Consider the following 19,501-nt stretch of genomic DNA (forward strand, 5'->3'; position numbering starts at 1 on the left):
TAGTAAGTAGTAGTAATAGTAGTAGTAGTATATTGTGTATAGTAAGTAGTAGTTAGTAGTAGTAGTAGTAGTAGTAGTAATATAGTAGTAGTAGTATAGTAGTAGTAAAAGTTAGGTAGTGTAGTAGTAGTAGTAACTAGTAGTAGTAAGTATAGTAGTAATATTAGTAGTAGTAGTAATAGTAGTAACAGTAGTAGTCGTAGTAGTAATATTAGTAGTAGTAGTAATAGTAGTAACAGTAGTAGTCGTAGTAGTAGTAGAAGTAGTAATAGTAGAAGTAGTCGTAGTAGTAGTAGAAGTAGAAGTAGTAGCAGTAGAAGTAGAAGTAGTAGAGATAGTAGCATAGTGTCGTGCCGAGATAGGAGGAGTCCAAGGCCAGTGTGATTGATTGACAAAATATAATAGAGAAGGAGTACGATAAAAAGACAGTCAGTGCAACATCGTTCGGGTTTGTTCAAAAAATCAGGGGGCATTCTGGGGGCAGGGTTGGGGGCTGGGGGCTAGTCGTTCCTAAACAGGTGACAGGAGGGAAGAAAGGGACCAAAGCTACGTCTAACGAAGAGATCTCGCAAAATCATAATCAATAAAGACCGAATGAACGAATCTCTTTATCTGGATATCTCGTTTTTTCCCCACGATTCACGCATCTAATAAAAATCGAAACCCTGATTGGACGAGGATCTCTATGGTTAAGGTTTTTTTATCACGGACTCGTTTGGATCCTTTGTTTCCCGATCTTGAAATTTTATTATTAAACATCGAACGAATATTTTTCGAACGATTAAAACATTTCTATCGAAACGAATAATTAATATTCGAAGATTTATTTCAATATTTCTCATTTCAAACACTATTATCCAAGATTAATTAATTAGAACAAAGCCAAGCTTGCGGTCGAATAACTCAACAGATTAAACATCTGCCAATCCTCTGATATATCATCATATTTCGGTGTCATATTTCAATATATATATACACATATATAACCTGCCAAATTTACAGACAAGTTCATCCATACTGCTCAGGCATCCCATTTATCTCCTAACTCTGGAAAGCTCGCTATCAAATCATGTCCAAATCTTTGACGAATTATCATCAAACGTGACATCTCTGATGTTGTCTGAGAGCAAAAGTACAAATACAATGGCGGATTGCGAGCAGTCTGGATCGTAGATCGATCGGGAAACAGTTATCCTTCAGAGTCCGAGGGATGCCGTTTTCACAATTGGTGCATGTGTGAACAGATATTGGATCGCAACGCGTACGAAACAGAGGAATGAAAATGAAAGAAGAAGAAAAAGAAAAAGAAGAGAAAGAGAGAGAGAGAGAGAATGCATAATGGGAGAAAGGGGGACAATAGACGCGAGAAGAGGAAGAAGTAATAATCGAAGTAATAAAACGGCCCCGGATTTGGTACCCGCAGGACGAGCGTCGTGCTTTTGAGAAATGAAAGAAAAGAAATAAAAGAAGAATGAGAGTGGAGAAGAGATGCCAGTGGAGAAAACGAAGTGAGAAACACATCGAGATTTGCGAACGATCAGGTGCCGATTTCGAGTGCAGAAAATCGGCGCCCGGATACACGTGGCATTCAAGATGGCGTGATTTCTTGCTTTCGAGACATTTATCATTAATTATAGAATAAACTATATTTATTTCAATCCTTCGGGACTCGAAGAACAGGGATTTATCACGATTCTTCTACGATCGAATAATTCAGATAAGATTTGAACAGGAATTAAAATGTTTTTGTAAAATATATTTTTCCAAATGGAGTTCATTTGAATAGATATTGGATCAGAATGATCGAGTTGAAGTTAGATTATAGTTTCAGATCTAATAGAAAGGATCGTCTTCTGAGAAGAGAGAAACGCCATCTTGAATGGATGCAAGGTGATAGAAATATATAGTTTCTAAAATATGATGTCTATGATAACGTGACGATGCAGAAGAATGATAATTCTACCGTGACAGACAAGAATTCAGACCGTGTACCATTTTGAATTGATTTAAATAACACATGAATACATTTTGTGTATATATATATATATATATATATATATATTTAATCCACAGAAAGGATCGGAAACAAAGAATAGATATAAATGTAGAGACGAAGAGACGAAGAGAAGTGAGAAAAAATATAGAAAAAAAATATAGAAAAAAATCTACTGTAGTAACATGGATGGAAATAGAGAAGACAAAATGGAAGAGATGTAAGAGAGAAAATGAGGAAAAAAAATTGCGAAAAAGAAAAAGAAGAGAAAATCGTAGAAATATAAAGAATACAAAAATTTCTCTTCGACAAATATATACAATTTCCATCTATACTTTTCTAAAAAAGAAAAAAATCCTATTAACGAATCTTTTCTTTGTTTCTTTCCTTTTCATCTTTATATTGAATTATTTATTCCCCGTTTCTCGAGAAAAAAAAAAGGAATGAAAAAGAGGAATCGAAAGAACGTACACGCACGAAAAGAATATATATATATATATATATATATATATATATATATACATACACACACGAATGTGATGTATGTATGTATAAGAGAGAGATAGAGAGATAGAGAGAGAAAGAAAAGGGAATAAAAAGAAAAAGACGAAAAAAGAAAGATGGCGATAGAGAAAAGAAAAAAGAAACGCCGAAATGGTACGTAATAGAAAAATAGATATAGAAGGGAGAAGGAGAGAGAGAAAAAAAAAATACTCCAACACACCGACACTATCTAGTGGAAAAAGAAAAGAGTAAATATATATATATATAGCTAGAAAAGAAGAAGAAGAAGAAAAAAAAATAAAAAATAAAATCAATGATCAATAATAAATAATGAAGCTCTTAATAATGTGACGATTAGAAGAGTCGAGTGGCGCTTCTTACCATCTGTCCGTGCAGCGGGTGAAAATGGAAACAGAAAGAGAATTCAAAATTTTCCTCTGAAAGTCGAGACCGCGGTAATAATGGAAAAAAAGAAAGAAAATTTCTTTCCTTTTCTTTCGATATTTCTGATCTCCGTCGAATTATGTTGTTAATTAATAATGGAAAAAAAAAAAAGAGAAAAAAAAGAGAAAAAAAAATTATTTCTTCCTTGCACGACATTGTTACCTTAATTACATTCGACGGGTGGGTGGGGAGGGGGAGAGAAGAGAGGGTGTAAAGAGGGGGGCGGGGGTGGACAGTGTACAAAAAGCTATCAAAGTTCTCGCCCTGACGATTAGATCTCGTCGTGGTGATGCACGCGCGCGATTTTTCCCTTTATCGTCTTTTTTCATCAATCCGTCATCGTTCCTTTGAAAAGTACTACTACTTTTTTTTTTTTCTCGTTCTTCATTCGAATGACTTTTTATTTTTTTTTTCTATATATATATATTTTTTTTTTCTGAACCACGAGAAAGGTGAAATTTTTTTGAGAGAAAAAAATACAGTGTGCGGCCGTAATAGCGGGTGGTTAACGGGTAGAACGAAAGGGTGTGATTCGAGTAAAATCGAGAAGAAATATATATATATATATATATCGGAAATAGTCGCGTGGGTGCAGTTTTTTTCGTCTGTTTTTTCTTTTTTTTCTTTGGTGGATCGAGGCGTGGCGGCAAAGCTGATTAAAAAACGTTTCACGTTTCGAAACATCTCAAAGTAAATTCGGGAATATGTATATATATATATATATATATACAATACGGCAACCTTTGTCGAAAAGAGAAGTGAAAGGTTTCCAAGTTGAATTGTGAAAAAATTATCATCATCGAGTTGTCTTGATTGGATAACGCGAAAATTCGAGAGATATTTTTATTATTAAGTTCGATTGGATTCTTTGAATAATTCTTTTCATCCAGAAGACAACTCAATTTGGCCGGAAAGGAGATAACTCGATAATAAGTGTCTTTAAATTTTAAAAAGAACGAAGTTTCGTTCCTCACATCGATTCGAACGAGGAATATTTCGAACAACGACGAATTCTTTTTCTCTTTTTTTTTGATAAGATATATAATATAATACTTGTATAATCAGAATTGGGGAAAATTTGAAATAGAAATTAAAAAAAGAAAGAAAAGAATATTAAATTAATATTCTAATAATAATAAATATTTTTTGACGATTCACTTTTCGTTTTAATAAAATCTAAATCTAATCCGAAACGAATAAAATACTTTATATTCCGTTCAATTAAAATAAAACGTGGATTATATCCTCTTTTTCATTATTTTTTCTTCTTCAAAAAATGAAAATACCCCATTTACCACCGTTTTAAAAAACTCTACTTTCCCCAACTCTGTTTGCCCAATTCATTTACAAATTTAATAAGAAAGATAAATTTGAAACGAAGCAAAGGGAAAAAATGAAGAGCGTAGAGCACTCGAGCAAAAAACGTTTCCTCGTAAAAGCGAAGTGCGGATCGAAGCTGGATCGAAAAAAAAAAAAGGGTGTGACAATAAAAAGAGATATCGAAAAAAGAAGGAGATTCGTTTGTTTTTCAAATTCTTTGCAGTCACGCGATCGATCGATCTCTCGTTCGGACGAACGCGAAGATTCAGAGATATTCAAGGGGGGAGGGAGATCCACGTGCCATCACTCTTATCCAATCTCTCTGAGACTTCAACGCGCGAGAAGTGACGAATCCTCGCGTTCCCGAATCCTTCAACATGGCCTCTCTTAAATCGTGTCTAGAGCACAGTTGTATATACGCAAAAAATAAAATTCCAACATCTTCCAATAGATCCTTCCTTCGATTCGTTCCTTTGAATCCGAAGAAAGAAGAAGAAAAATGCTCATTGATATCAATCTCTTCGAACGTATATTAAAAAAAAAGAAAAAAATCTTGCAAGAAATTTATCACGAAACAAATTTAGGATAATACGTAAAGATATTTCAATTTTTTAATCGAACGGGTTAAAAAAAACGTGTATTGGAAATGGGATTACATATGTACATTCCCTTCAATCGGTTAATCGTTCAAGCATAAAAAAGAAAAAAAGAAAATATGGCGCACAAGAGGGAACACTCTGATCACGATGTAAGAGGAACCAGTGGATACCGATTGAATAAAATAACAAGAAAAAATCGATATGTATATATATATATATAGATAAAGAGAAATAGATAGATAGAGAGAAAGAAGAATCTCTGCAAGAAACGTGTATCTTATTAAAGAAGAAAGGGGGAGAGAAGTGATAATGGACATTACCTTCTTCGAGCCCGTCGTCTCCGTCGCTCATCAGCTCGTCGTCCGAGCATATGTTGAGCACGTTCACCAGCATCTCTGTCACTGTGCAAAAAAAAAAAGGAAACACGATTAATTAAAACGATAAAATATAGAAAACGTTTTTTCGAAGAAGCAAATTGCAAGGGAAACGAGCTTACCTTTTTCACCTACAAACGGCAGGGACCACGTGAACACGTCCATGAAGTTGGGCAACCAATAAGGATGAGGTGAACAGTTGAATTGCCTGATGTTCATCACGTTGTTCTCGTACTTCAGCACTGCCGCCTAAAGGAGAGATCGATTTTCAAAATTAATCGACGATTTTCTTCTTCTTCTTCGAGTAAAAAGTATCGATATATAGTTCACCTTGTTGTTATAAACGTCGAGGTAGTTGGGCGCACTGAAGATGGTGATTAGCGATGGGAAGCCCGTCGTCTGAGATTTCCGGTACATGCGATAACCCGCGTCCTGTGCCTCGTGCGCCCTAATGATGCTCAGCAAGTTGTTGTTCTGCAGGAAATCGCAGCACGCCGCGTAACTGAAACAGAAAAAATAATTTGTTAGAGATAATAATTAATTTTAAAAAAAAAAAAGCACACAAGCCTCTTGAAAAATTTTATATATTTAAATAAAGAAAGAACTACACATTCAATGAATTATTCCCAATAAATTTTTGCTTATAAATAGATCCATAATTATTTTAACGGAGCCTGACCAATGATACATTCGTACCACTTGATTCTTTTTCGATTCTCGGTTTGAAAATTTTCGCTTTACAATTACACGTGATTGAAAGAATCGTAGAGGAATGTGTGGACGACGATAATTGAATAATTATTCCAAAATAGTTACATTTACAATTACCTCACGAATCTGCTATGTCGTTCTACTCGATAGAAAAAATTTCCACTCACGGAATCGCGTCTTGATATAACCGTATAAACTTTTTATAACTTCCATCCACACAGATATTTACGACAGAGTACAAATATTAACGATGGAAACGATTCTTCCCAAGTAAGAAGTAGGAATAATATTTGTCGGATTATTTCACGTAACGCGATGAAAGTTTCGATCCGCAATTCCGTAATGGGCGACCTACGGCTATAAAGAGATCGTCGGAGATGGTTTCCTTGGTCGTCGTAGAATCTTGGGAGACAGAGTCGTAAAACGATCGCGTGAGAATCGCCGTCTACCACTTGTTCCTCATAAATGCAGCGACCTCGACGGGGCTCATATGATACGCGCCTTTCGATCACCTTGATTAGCCGGTTTACGGCCGAGTTTCCAGAGATCAGATCGTTTGATTATGTTAACCATTCATCTACACGCAATAAAAATCCTCCACCGATTACTTTTACTCGACCGATCTTTCAATTGACTTTTCTTCCTTTCCAATTAAACCGATAATTTTCTCTTCTTTCTCTCGATGATTATTGAAGATAAATCTTCGTCTCATCCATTTTATATATTTTCAAGATTAAGAATTATTACTTAAATATTTTTAATAATAAATTGTATTCCAATTCTTGTTGTGAAATTGCACGAAAGAAGAGGGAGGGGAATACGAGAAACTTGGCGAATACAATTTGCATGGATCGAGATCGAGAATTACGAAACAGCCTCGTTCTCGAAACATTTCGGGATATTTCAGGTTGGACAGCTTTTCGACGAGCGAGAAACTATCTGTCTACTGTCAAATTCGATGGAATTGTGTCGCTGGAAAATATTGCCCCGTTTTATCGGCGATGATTTATCGCAGTTCTACATCGAAAACGCATTTAATTTTAAAATGCGACAATTCCATCTTTTCACCGGACACTGTCATCGTACCTATTGTAAAACCTCCAATGTATCCCTTGGATTATAAAATGGACCGTTTCGAGACGTGAATTTCTTAATTTTCATACCCGTTTTGTACTAATCTATCATACCGATTTCAATCAAAATACAGATGACTCCATCTCTGAAAATATCGTAACAACTTTTATTACAAACCGAATAAAAGAAAAAAAAAATTACCTTTCACACTCCAACGCTCGATAATTCATCCGGCTTCCCATTTCTTTCCTCGCTTCTTAAACGGAATCAATTAACGTTCCTATAACTTTCCCCTTTCAACATTTATCGTAATCAACCGGCCTCACGCTTTCGAACACACATCGCACAAGAAGCGCATACACACATACACACACACACGGGTCGAAAGAGGGTGTGTACGTGAAATTCGTTCGAAGGTTGGCCGGAAGTACGGTGCAAGGGAGGCTTTAAAACGCTCTCGACAATTTTGCTCGGGGTTTTGCCGCACACGCGAGGCCGCACGCGAAAATTCGCGATAATTCCACCCCTTCTCCCGTTCCTCAGCCATCCTCGCCCATCCTCCCCCTCGCGTGCAGTAATTTTATCCGACCATCTCTTGCACGATAACAGGGGCGAGCGTTTATAAAATATAACGCGGCCGATAAATCATCAGCATCTGACGGGGGCCATCTCTTGGCCGGAATCGATCGCGCGGAGAAACGCAGAGAAATGGATTTTGCGGACGAATCAATTAGTTAATAAGGTTGAGCTGATACTCCTCGTTCTTTTATAATTACAGTCGATCGAGAAAAAGATATTTAAAATATTTTGGTAATTTTAATCATAAGAGAAAAGATTTTGAAAGATTGAAGATTGTATAATTAGAAATGGAAATTTCGAAGAGTTATTTCGAATAGGAAAGAGAATTTTTGAAAAATATACGAAATGTATGGTGACGAAACAAAATATCAGCGAATTTCAACGCGATAACTATCCCACGGGGTCATCCGCTTCCGGCGGACGAGCAATTTGTACGAAATGACGGGTTTTTAATGGAGAACAATGATTCATCGCTCTCATAAATCGTGCCTCGTATATCGCGTATAATTAATGATCTATAGCAATAATACGAAGTAACGAGCTGTGCGTATATGAAGCGTACGAAAACTCTCTCGTTGAAAATGTTAATTCTGCAAAATAAGAAGAAAATAAACGAAAACAGATCTTTCGTGAAATTGGGAAAAAATTAAAATTAAATTACATCGTCGTTCAAGTTGATAGAATTCCGAGTTTCTTTCGATTCCAACACGAATGAACGTATGATTGATCATTGGCCATTGTGAACGGCGCTTAAGGGTAATTTGCGGCCTTCCCTTCATCTTCGAGTGTTTCTCGCGATCCTTGGCCAGGTCGGTTATAAGCGCGCGAAAAAAGGTCGGTCGGCTGACGTCTACTGCTTACTTTGTTTACACGAACACACCGATGGCCGTGGACAATATCGACGTTACTCCTTAAACGCTTCTCTTTTCGCGTAAAAATTTCCCCACATCAATTAATCAGGAAATTCAACACTTTTATCTACCTAAAATATTATTGATATTAACAAATTTTATAAGAGTTAGGATTTTGAAAAAATTTCACTATTACCTTCAATAATTGTTGTTCACACTCAGTAAGAAATCTTCACTTCGTTATAATCAAATACGATAAAGATAGGAGAAAAATGTGCGGTCAAAATTATCAAAAAGGAGGAATAATAATCTTGCCCCCGTTTTCCATCGCTTCTCTGCTTTTAATCCTCGATTTATCTTCGAAATAAACTCGTCAGCAACGCGTCTGATGCATTCGTCAAAATTCGAGGTAATCACTTTCATCGAGATTTCGAAGGCTGCGCGCTTTCTCTCAGTAGCACGGGTCGACGCATGATCAGCCGCGGATCTCGCGAGCGAGTGGAACAGGTCCGGGTGGTGGCGGCCGCCGCCGCCGCGGACGAATTTAAATTTAAAACACAATTCTCCTTCATTAGCTCGGCTAATTGGTTGTAGTGACGGAACACGGCCTCGTTTAAATCGCGCTCCGTAAACAACGCTAACCAGTCGTTCGGCTTAATTATCGTGGCTTCGGTTTGAAAAGTAACCGTGGAAAATTCACGAAACATGAAATTGTGTAATCTCGCATAGAGAGAGAGAGAGAGAGAGAGAAATAGTTTTTCGATCGAATATTGGAAAATTAAGTCGATTGCTCGAATGAATAATTTCTCTCGTCCCAGGCTCTGTAGCCAGATTTCGCTAATTAACACGCGTGATTGTTCCAAATCTTGTTACAGTTAATCTAATTACGTATGATGATATTTTCAATATAACGAGAGAAAGATGTATATTTCGATTAATTCTACGTTCAAGCATATCCTAAGTAACTACTTGATTCTTTTCGATAAATATAAATCTATGTATAAATCGCGTATAGAAATTGTCGACTTTCTTTATAAAAAAAAAAAAAAAAAGAAACGTTAAATATTTGACGAGTAACAGTCAAAGGAGTTTTTGTTCATTCACCTGCGGGCCACGTTTAAAAAAGATACGAAAAAAAAGACGATCCAAAAGTGACTTTGTCGGAGTTGTATCGTCCATTCTCTCGGTAGATTTTCCAGCGTATTCTGATAGAAAGAATCCGCGATACTTTTGGAAATTTTCATCGAGCACGTTCAAAGGAACCGTGATTCAATTTAACCAACAATACAAAAAAAAGAAAAACAGCTAACTGTTAATTTCAAATAACCATCTTAAATATCGATTTACGATGAATAAAAATAAAAAAAACATTTGTAAAACGAAAAGTGCAACAAGATCCAAAATGGTTGTCTACATTTGATTTTACGTTTCTTGGGAAAAATAATAAATCGATATAAAATGATAAAAACGCGGATATCTTTATATCTAAACTGATCGAAACAACAACAAACGATCAAACAAATTGTGAATACAAGATTATTTGAAGGAATCATTTTAACAACGACATAAACAGCTTACCTGTAAAAGTACGAACAACCCCTGACGCTGTTGTGGGAGAAATGTTCGGCGTTCTTCTCGTTCCCAAAGTCCTCCAACGGATCCGACCAGAGTAGATCGCACATTGGCCCGTACGCCGGGGGCTCTTTGAACCTGTCCAACTGCAACAGCAAAATCAACATCGATTGAATTAGGGCGAAGGAACCTGTGGCGCGCCCGAACCGCACTGTAAACGCGCCACGCGTCTAATTATCTAAACGTTGTTGGACTCCAACAGTTTCTAATTAACGATGCGTTTTCACGTCGATCGAAAACACGTTACACCGTGTGTCTCATATATTATTTCTCGTCGATACGTTCGAATACCCTTGATTCCAAACCGATATTCTCGTATAAAAAAATATTCCCCAATCCTTTCATCAAAATTGGAGAATAATCTTTCGATCATATGACAGAAAAAAAAAAGAAAGAAAGGAAAAACTCGCGACGAACTTGACGGGTTATTTAATTTCCCTCTTAATTTGCTCGTTATCTAGGATTCGTTAAGGATTCGTCGAGGAAGTGGTTGCAGCACTCTCTCGATGGAGAAACTAGAGCCACTTATTTACTCTCGCTGCAAGAGAGAGGCGTACATACACACACGTACACACAAGCGTCCTGCGAAAATACACACACACAGGACAGGTTCTCGAGTGGTGTTTCCGCGTCATAAAGCATTCACGAACTCTGGCCTAGATTTATTCCGGGCCTGTGTCGAATCAAAGAAAAATCAGAGAGGGAACACCGGAACTTTTACCCTCTCCCCCTCCCTCTCCCTCGTCGAGGGGGACGGATGAAAGGATCGGGCAAAGACACATTTCAGGGAAGGGAACAAAAACTTTAAATATTTGAACGGTAATCGATCGTGCGGTGTTCCCTGTCCTATTTCACCCGCGATGCTGGCTTCCTGTCCAATTCTCTCTCTCTCTCTTTCTCTCTTTCCTAGTCGAATGAGATAAAATGGAATATTTCGTCGGGATAAAATATTTCATCGCGATTAATTGCAAGACGATTTGGATGTTTTGTGTAGATTTGGAATTTGAATGCGTGACTTATATATATATATATATAAAGTTAATTTCTGTATAAATTGAGCGTTGAAAATTTTCCGAATAAAAAGCGATTGAAAAGCTTTCGAAAATTTCTCCTATTGTATGGGGAGCAAATAAATTGAAAGAGACAAATTAAGCAAAAATTTAATAATCGATTTTTATGAACTTGAAATAGTACGTCAAAGAGAAATTAATTCAGAAAATTCTCCACATTGTTGTTCTCCACGAAAAAATGGAAGAGAGATAAAATTTAATTATTGCTTAAGAAAAAGCCGTATAAAAATTTGCACATACGTTCCTAACAAAATCTAAAAAGAAAATAAAGAGAAAAAAATCTCTTTCTTTATGTGAAAGTGCAGATTAACCGAAAGTGGTTGTTGAGATTCGTCGTCGAGAAACGTTTCCAATAATTACCCGTTCGTAATTACCCAACTATGAGAGTTGGCTTAACATTGACGTATCGAAGTTGTCTCTCTGTTTATCGTGCAACCGAGACCCCAGTCGTGGACCTACAAGTTTCGATCATAAATGGATAACGCTAATTATGTTGAATGGCATTAGTTCCCAGTGGCTGCGTGTGCCTCCACACACACATATATATATATATATTCGGTACACACACACACACACAGAGGAGAAACGAGTTTACAGTGTAACGAGCAGTTCGCACCTAATAATAGCAGACGTAATATCACAGGCATTATTACCCTTGCCAAAGTAGCTGCGTCGTTCTCGCCACTAAATCCGCGTTAACTTCGAAACGATCGAACTGAAGGACGAGGTTGACTGCGATCCACTCTGATATACCGTTATAAATAGCAATTCCTGCTTCGTTGGAAAGAAGGAGTGGTATTAATTATTTTAACTCGGTGAAATGAAAGTCTGCGTTCGATTCTCCATCCTGTGTTCCAGTACCATATATCCCAGTTATTATATCATTTCTCTTAGATTCTCGTCAATCTTTCAACTTTCTGAATATGAAAGAGAAGTTTAATTTGAAGATGTAATATCCTTATTAAAGGAGAATACTCGTCAGTCGAGTTTTTGAACGAATTAGCAATTATTTTTTTTTCTTTTTACAAGGAGAGCAAGCACGCGTATAGTCTGACTGTTACTTGTCCGACCGTACACGTTCCTTTTTCACTCGCTGCACCTGCGTCCAAACACTTCAGCCATTTTTACGAAGCGAATCTATCCAGTTGCGATACAAGAGAAAGAAAGAAAGAGAATTTCAAGTATGGGAACAATTTTTAGAAGAAGAATTATCAACAAGCAGGATAAAAAAGAAAAGATAATATCGGAACGATATCCTATACGATTCCAACTAAAAGATTTTTACACTCTTATCTCCTATCAATTCGCACGAAACGTTCTAAACTTCGACCTCTGATCGATCTTTACGACCTCGTTACTTTCCCTCCACTGTATCTACACTCCTTGGTAATTGTATTCGAAATAAAAATACATCCTCTAATTAAGACGCTCTTTCAAATATGATAAGCTCAAACAAGATATTAACTTTAAAAAATTATCACATACTTTGGAACAAATATTTTCCACAAGGTCTGATGAATGATGAATCTTCGAATACCTGGTTCGACAAGCAACAATTCTTCAGCTTGAAATATATCCTCGACGATCACGTGTTAACTCGATGTTTTGGATTCCAAGTAAAGCGAAATTTGTATCGTTGAATTATTCGGTTAGTTGGACGAGATACGGGGAAATGGAGAGGCGTGTGAATCAGTGGCCAAAATGCTCGCCATTGGGCAATCCATTGGTGTACGTTTATTCCATCCTCGAGTACAGAGAGGATATGATTATCTGGCAACAGCAGAGCGCATGTGTTCTCTTTAATAAATTTTCGATCGTGACAATCGAGAAGCAACAAAGGATTGGATTATGCAATTTATGTTTTATTATCGACTCTGTCCCTCTGGTAAATATATAAATATTTTCTGGATCTATTTAATGGAAAACTATGATACATTTCAATCCTTTCTTGATGAAATCTCTCGACGAAGAATATAAATACTTTCCAAAATGCAAGTATTTTTAAATAATCTCGTGATAATCTCATTGAGAAGAAAAATTCTTGAAAAACTTAATGTCTCTCATTAGGAAAATAATTTCTCCCTGTTTTTCTTCAACTCTTCCTCAAACGGATATCCTTGAATCCTGAGAGAACGGGCACAGGTCTCGATATTTTTAAAAAATTTCACATCCTCTTGCGCGACGATCGCTTTTTGCGAATAAAATCTTAAAATCGATCACCTTTTTATTCCTCTAACGAAATCATGTAAATGAAACGCTGGACAATGGCGGCGGTATTTATATTCCCATCATTTCAGCGTGTCGCGGCGTATGAATTGCTCGTTAACCGTGCTCGTTTTCCTCGTCGAAACGATTTCAACTCGCGCGATCTCGGCCACAAAGAAGCATGTGTACCCGTTCACGATTTAATTAACCCCGTTACACACCGTGGCGAAGAATTAACTCCCTTCAAACGGATCTTCGCTCGCCAAGACTCTTCTCTGTCGTTTAACGAATCTCTTCGAAACTGATGGATAAATCGAATTAATGCGCATGCATAAATAACTGAAAATTTTCAAGAATATGGAAACATTATCAAAGCGAAGGGATAATCGAAGTCTCTTAAGCTCTGATTTTAAAGGGTTGGAGCGTCAATTTAAAATCGATACGTGTTAATATTTTTTTAGGGACGAATTGTAAAGAAATTTGCCAATAGAAAATTTGATCAAAGGTAATTCTTCAAAATAATTCTTTTTTGGGAAAAAATTGATAATAAAGTATAGAGAATTTTGATGAAATATTTGAAATTCCGTCTGAATTAAAAGAATTTCTTGTACTTGGAATCACTTTACATACATATGTGAATATTCTGTTAATTATTAAGAAAATTTTGAAAAAAAAGGGAATCTTTGGAAAATAATAATATAAATATTTTAAAAATTCGAAACGATTTCATCCCTAATCAGAGAAAATATCTATGATTCTTTATCAATTAAGAATCATCTCGAAAAGGTAAAAAAAAGCTGAATTTCAAAAACTTATAACACATTCCTTTTCTTTAAAGAACAATAATTCAAAGATTCCAATTCGATACGAAGAAAGTTCGATATTAAAAGGAGGCAAACGCGTAACAAGGCGATGAAACAGATGAAACGAGAGGGGAGTAATTTTACAATAAACGAAGGCGAGTAATTCTATACTCGAGAGTGTCGCAATCTCTTTCAATTTCCACTTTTTTCCTTTGTCGCGAATGGGATAAAGGGAGAGAATGCGGAAGACGAGTGGAAAAATAAAGAGGAAAACACATAGAGATGCTTTTTTCCACCATCGACGCACGAAAGTGACGAGAAAGGAGGAAAAGGGGAGGAATTTGAAAGAACGAACTAGTTGCATCTGTTCCGACAGATTACGAGATATTTCTCGTGGGAGAAATGGGATGGTTAACCCTCCTCTCTCCAGCTATCTCTCTTGTTTACTGTACTCTTCTCTTTCAGTGGGAAAATAAGACGAGTGGTGAAAAGAAAAAAGAAAGAAAAATATAAAAGAAGAGAGAGAGAGGAGAGCATCCAAAAATTCAGCATTCATAATATAATAGAATAATTATATATCGTTAATTCGATATATTTCTTTTCTTTTTCGAGAAAAGACTGCGACAATTTAGAAATATATATAACATCCCGTTTAGCAGATTCTTCCATTCAATTTTCCCTTTCGACATCATGAGTTAAAAGGTACTTAAAAGATAAAGAACATCTATCTATCTATCTACTTATTAAATTTCTCAAGTTGCTGACACATGACGCATCATTACCCTCTTATTCCTTCCCTCGTCTCGCATATAAAAAAGAAAAGAGACCAAGCATCAAGAGCGCTGTCCATAACGAAACGAATCACGTTCACCCCGACACGGCAAATTTTACACACCATTTTTCCATTTTCTCCACTTTTTTTTTTAAACGAAAAACGTGCCAACACTTTCAAAATCGTCGCCGCAACGATATATACACTTTCATAAACCAAGAATCCCCTTTTCTTTCTCCCGCACTCAACGCACTCTAACCCTCTAAAATTTTCACCCCGTTGATAGAAGAAGAGGAAAAAAAAAAAAAATTCCTTTCACACCGTCGTCATAATTTTCTCCCCTCCTTCTGACACCTCCTCTTCCAACTCGAAATCGATTTTAACTGGTCTCGATCGAGCAATAACGAGAATCATTTATTTCCTTAGGGATGGGATAAGGAAGGGGCGTTTCCATCTTGGTCGTCGAGATATCTATGCAAAATATGCTCGAAATTCCAACGACAGCGGCGAGAGTGGCGAGGGACACCGACGACTATGCAATATTTATCAGATCGAACCCCCTTCCCACCCCTCCTCCTCCTCCTTACTGGATACCCTCGTTGCTGTTATGTATTATTCCGCATGCTTCTATGTAAAAGGCAGGTTTTCCAACCGCGAGCAACCGATATGAATACCAAATGTCGGCCGTCGACTACACGGGGTGGTCCTCGTCTTCCGCATTTACATGACGACGACCTTCGAAAACTGGCTCTCTAAGAGGCCTCTCCCCCTCCCCCCTTTTTTGTCCTCCTCGTGGACAAAGGGGATAAACGATCGGCTTTGATACTTTATCAACGACTTCTTTCTCTCTCTCTTTTTCGTTTCTTTTTATTTATCTCGAAGAAATCTTCATCTGGATCGGCTAGAATTGAAAATTTTTATTATTTATTTGGAAAAAAAATGTTTGCCTCAACAAGATAAATTTCTGGATATTATCATTTTTATCGAGGGTAGAAAAGTGTTGAAATTTAATTTTCCAAAGTTATAATGAGTATAATTTCCCTATAATGAAAATTCCATCTGATTTTCCAACAGAGAACAATCTATTTCAGTCAAGATTGGCGTTGAGGGATGACAATACAATGGAATCCGTCCAACATTATCCTATGCAACAAACCTATGCAAAATTCTTAAACGATGATAAATCGAAACGAGCAAAGTATTATTATTTAATAGAAGAATTGCTCGAGAGGATCATTTTATAGATAAAATAAAAATCGTATTATTAGAATAATTTGGACGAAATTTGTAACCCTCTTAATCCAACTTTTCTCGTCTCCTTTTTTTCTGCTAATGATGGCTTTCATTGTAGGCGATCACTGTTTATCCGCGCATTGCGTAAATTTCACGCGTGGGCAGCTTGTTTCCGAATTAATTTCATTATCTCTCTATCATCACCCTTTATTAAACATCGTATCGAGTAATAATTTTCATTAAAAGAATTATCCCAATTTTTTCGAGAACTGCAAAATCCAATAAAAGAAAAAAAAAAATTTCGCACTGAACAATTAGAGGGGAAAAAAAAAAAAAACAATCTTTCTATTAATACCTCCCCGCGTAAAGCATGGTCAATCGATTAAACGTCTGACGAGAAGCAAAGTTTGTCAACGCGGGGGTGGAAAATTCGATAGGAATCGTCGAGAGAAGGGGAGTTTCCGAATGATACACAACCCGGGGGTTGTAATAGCACGTTAATTACGTGGGACAGGAGTTGGTGCAGAGCACGGTGCGGCGATCCCCTGTGTTTAACATCGTACATCGGATTGTAACAGGAACAGGAAGCTGCCGCACACCCGTTTCGAAAGAGCAACGTCACAACGTCGAGGAAACGGTGTCAACCGGTGTGTTCTCCGGCTTCCGTTCTTTCTAATTATCGTGTCTCGATCCACGCGTCTCGATCAATTCTACCTCGTCGTTTTCAACCAGTCAGGACGTTGTTGTTGCTGTTGTTGCTGTTGTTGTTGTTGTTGCGTCTTGTCACGTCGATGTCGAGCGACGGTTCAAGGCCGACCCTCATCTATTCACATTGTACTTTGTTACGTTTCGTCGTGTCGGGCAGATAGATAGGGCGGAAGATGGTAGATACGGAAGAGGAGGAGTGGGGAGGAGGCTCGTGGTGGGGGAGACGACGGCCTGCAATGGCCTTGAACGAAGAATTGATTTTAGGCGAGCAATAAGGTAGACGAGTAAGTGGTTACCGCATCGAGTTTTTCTTCTTCTTCTTTGGAAAATTAATTTACACGTGTAAGATGGTTGGGAATCTTGCAGATTAGATGAGACAGTGATGGTTTTCTTATTGGCAGGATATTGATGTCTTTCGAATTAAAAATGTATTCGTATATGGAAAGGGTTAAGATGAAATAAAGAGATTTGAATGGATGTTGAGTTTAATGAAAAAGTTGAATTTTCTTTAACCCTTTGGATTCTTTTCGAGAGAAATCCATCGTTAAATTCTTCCAAAACAAAAGTTTTTATCTTTTATCGAGAAACTTTTTCCACGCAACTTAACCATTTTTTACACTCAATCAAAAACTTCAACAAACATTTCAAATTCTTTAACTTGGACGAACGACAACAAAGAGAGAAAGAAAAAAATCAAAAGTATAAAAACTTGTTGGTTTTAGAAAAAATTAAAACAGAAAAAGACAAACTTACAAAAAATTTCAATTCTATCCATACTTCTCCTCCTTTTCTCAATCCCTCCCTCCTTTCCTTCCTTCCCCTCCTCCCTCGAGCCAAGTTTTAACGACGCTTATAAAACTCGAATAGCTGTGCGCGCCGAATGCACAGCCGGAAACGGATGCACCCTTTTTACTTCCATCATACGTGACCGAGGAACACGGTTGGAAACTCGCACCGTTAGAAGAAAATCGGTCGACCAAAGCCAAGACTCCTCTTTTCTTCTTCATCCATTCCTTATTCCTCGATTTTCCAATCCTCCCTCAACACAAGCGAATTCACTGAGAGAGAGAGAGAGAGAGAGAGAGAGAGAGAGAGAGAGAGAGAGAGAGAGAGAGGTGGTGCACGCATAGGTGGCACGCCAGCCCGCAATGCCGATTAAGTTAATGGAGGGAGAGCCGATCCCGCCGCTATTTAAAGCGCGAAAATGCACGCGCTGCGGGTTGATAAAAAGGTGTTGTTCCTCGAGGACCCTGACGTCGATGCGTCACGCCGTTCTTGCCTCTTGGATTATATAGGCCACGAGGACGCTCGTTCGTGTACCTCGTGGAATAAAAATATGATTTCAATGGATTCTGTGTCTTTGTCTGTAGAGGAGGTTTATTGAGAATTGTAATGTGAATTATTCGTACGATTATGCATAACGCAATTTTATATTTTTGGATGCAAAGGAAGATCGAGGATACGAAATAACGTTTAATGATAATCCGTAAAATATATTTGAATTACTATATTGCCTATATTAAGAGATCAATTGATGCAATAAATTTACGAAAAGTTAAAAATGGATAGAAATGAGGTAAAAAAGTTCCATTTGATGAATTCCTCGCAAATAATCCAAGAAAAAAAAATTTGTATAAAGAATATCTCGATCCTTCTTACATCTTACGAGCAGAAAATAATAATTTTTCTGGATGGAGGGGCACGATCTAACATCGAAAACAATTTTCAGAAGAGGCGAAAATTCAAGAAGGATGAGAGGAGGAGCATATGCGAACGATTTTACGGGCTTTCGTCTCAAAGGATCGTCGATATCATCCAATTTCCATATCAAATGTGTCCGACCTAACGCTTGTAAAATCACTTGGAAATAAAACATTGGATCAGCAGGTTCTTGAGAATCGTGTAAGATCCTAAGACGGTCTCTCTTCGTGGAATTATTTTTGGAAAGATATTCCAAGAGTAGAATTCATTTTCTCGAAATGCTAAAGGAATACTCGAAGAGAAAAATATTTACATCGTATATGTATTTTTTCTTTGAAAACGAGACGACGATTTTTGCCAAAATTATTAGAATAAGAAAAGTTGAACAAAGTTTTTCACTTTCGCAAAGTGGAAACCTCTCCTCTCAACAAGAATATATGCTCAACAGCTTACACGAATATAATAGCGAAATGGACGATCAGGAAGTTTGAACGTTTGAAAGTTAAGATGAAAATTATGATCGCGATCAAACATTGCTGTAAACTCGAGGAAGAATTCGAGATAAGATAGATTTATTTTCTCTTTGCAATGAAACGAAGAAGAATTTTCGAAGGGAAAAATCAGAGATTAACCGATCCATCGAGAATATTAAACGTATTCAAGTCAACAATAAACGCAAGCTAACCCAACTCGATATTTTATTCACTCCAATTCACTATTAATTCGTTGTTAAATTCACATCTGAACCTTCCGTATTTTCACTTCCTCCCCCTAATAAATTCTATTATTACATAATCGCGCTAACACGATCTCCTCCCCGTGTTAATTCCTCCTCGTGCAATTACTCGAGGAGGAAGGATATTTATCCGCTCGACGGATGAATATTAAAAGCACCGCAGTGCTTTCGCGTCGATCGTTCGTTTCCCAC

At 37.1% G+C, this 19,501-nt stretch overlaps 1 protein-coding gene across 10 annotated transcripts in view; it reads right to left on the reverse strand.

The window, feature by feature from the left end:
* The window catches only part of LOC411046 (serine/threonine-protein phosphatase 2B catalytic subunit 2), a 160,121-nt gene that overhangs the window by 23,999 nt on the left and 116,621 nt on the right, over positions 1 to 19,501 (reverse strand). For 8 of the 10 annotated variants that reach the window (XM_026440048.1, XM_026440054.1, XM_026440049.1 and 5 more), the window contains 4 exons: positions 10,028 to 10,167; positions 5,565 to 5,736; positions 5,357 to 5,483; positions 5,181 to 5,261 (listed from right to left, as the gene is read on the reverse strand). In XM_026440048.1, the coding sequence (XP_026295833.1) occupies positions 5,181 to 5,261; positions 5,357 to 5,483; positions 5,565 to 5,736; positions 10,028 to 10,167 (520 nt within the window). Of the gene's footprint in view, positions 1 to 2,878; positions 2,882 to 5,180; positions 5,262 to 5,356; positions 5,484 to 5,564; positions 5,737 to 10,027; positions 10,168 to 19,501 lie in introns of all 10 variants that reach the window. The other 2 variants (XM_026440053.1, XM_026440051.1) reach the window with 1 other exon arrangement.

This window comes from Apis mellifera, linkage group LG4, assembly GCF_003254395.2.
Source record: "Apis mellifera strain DH4 linkage group LG4, Amel_HAv3.1, whole genome shotgun sequence".
NCBI classification, from domain to species: Eukaryota; Metazoa; Arthropoda; class Insecta; order Hymenoptera; family Apidae; genus Apis; species Apis mellifera.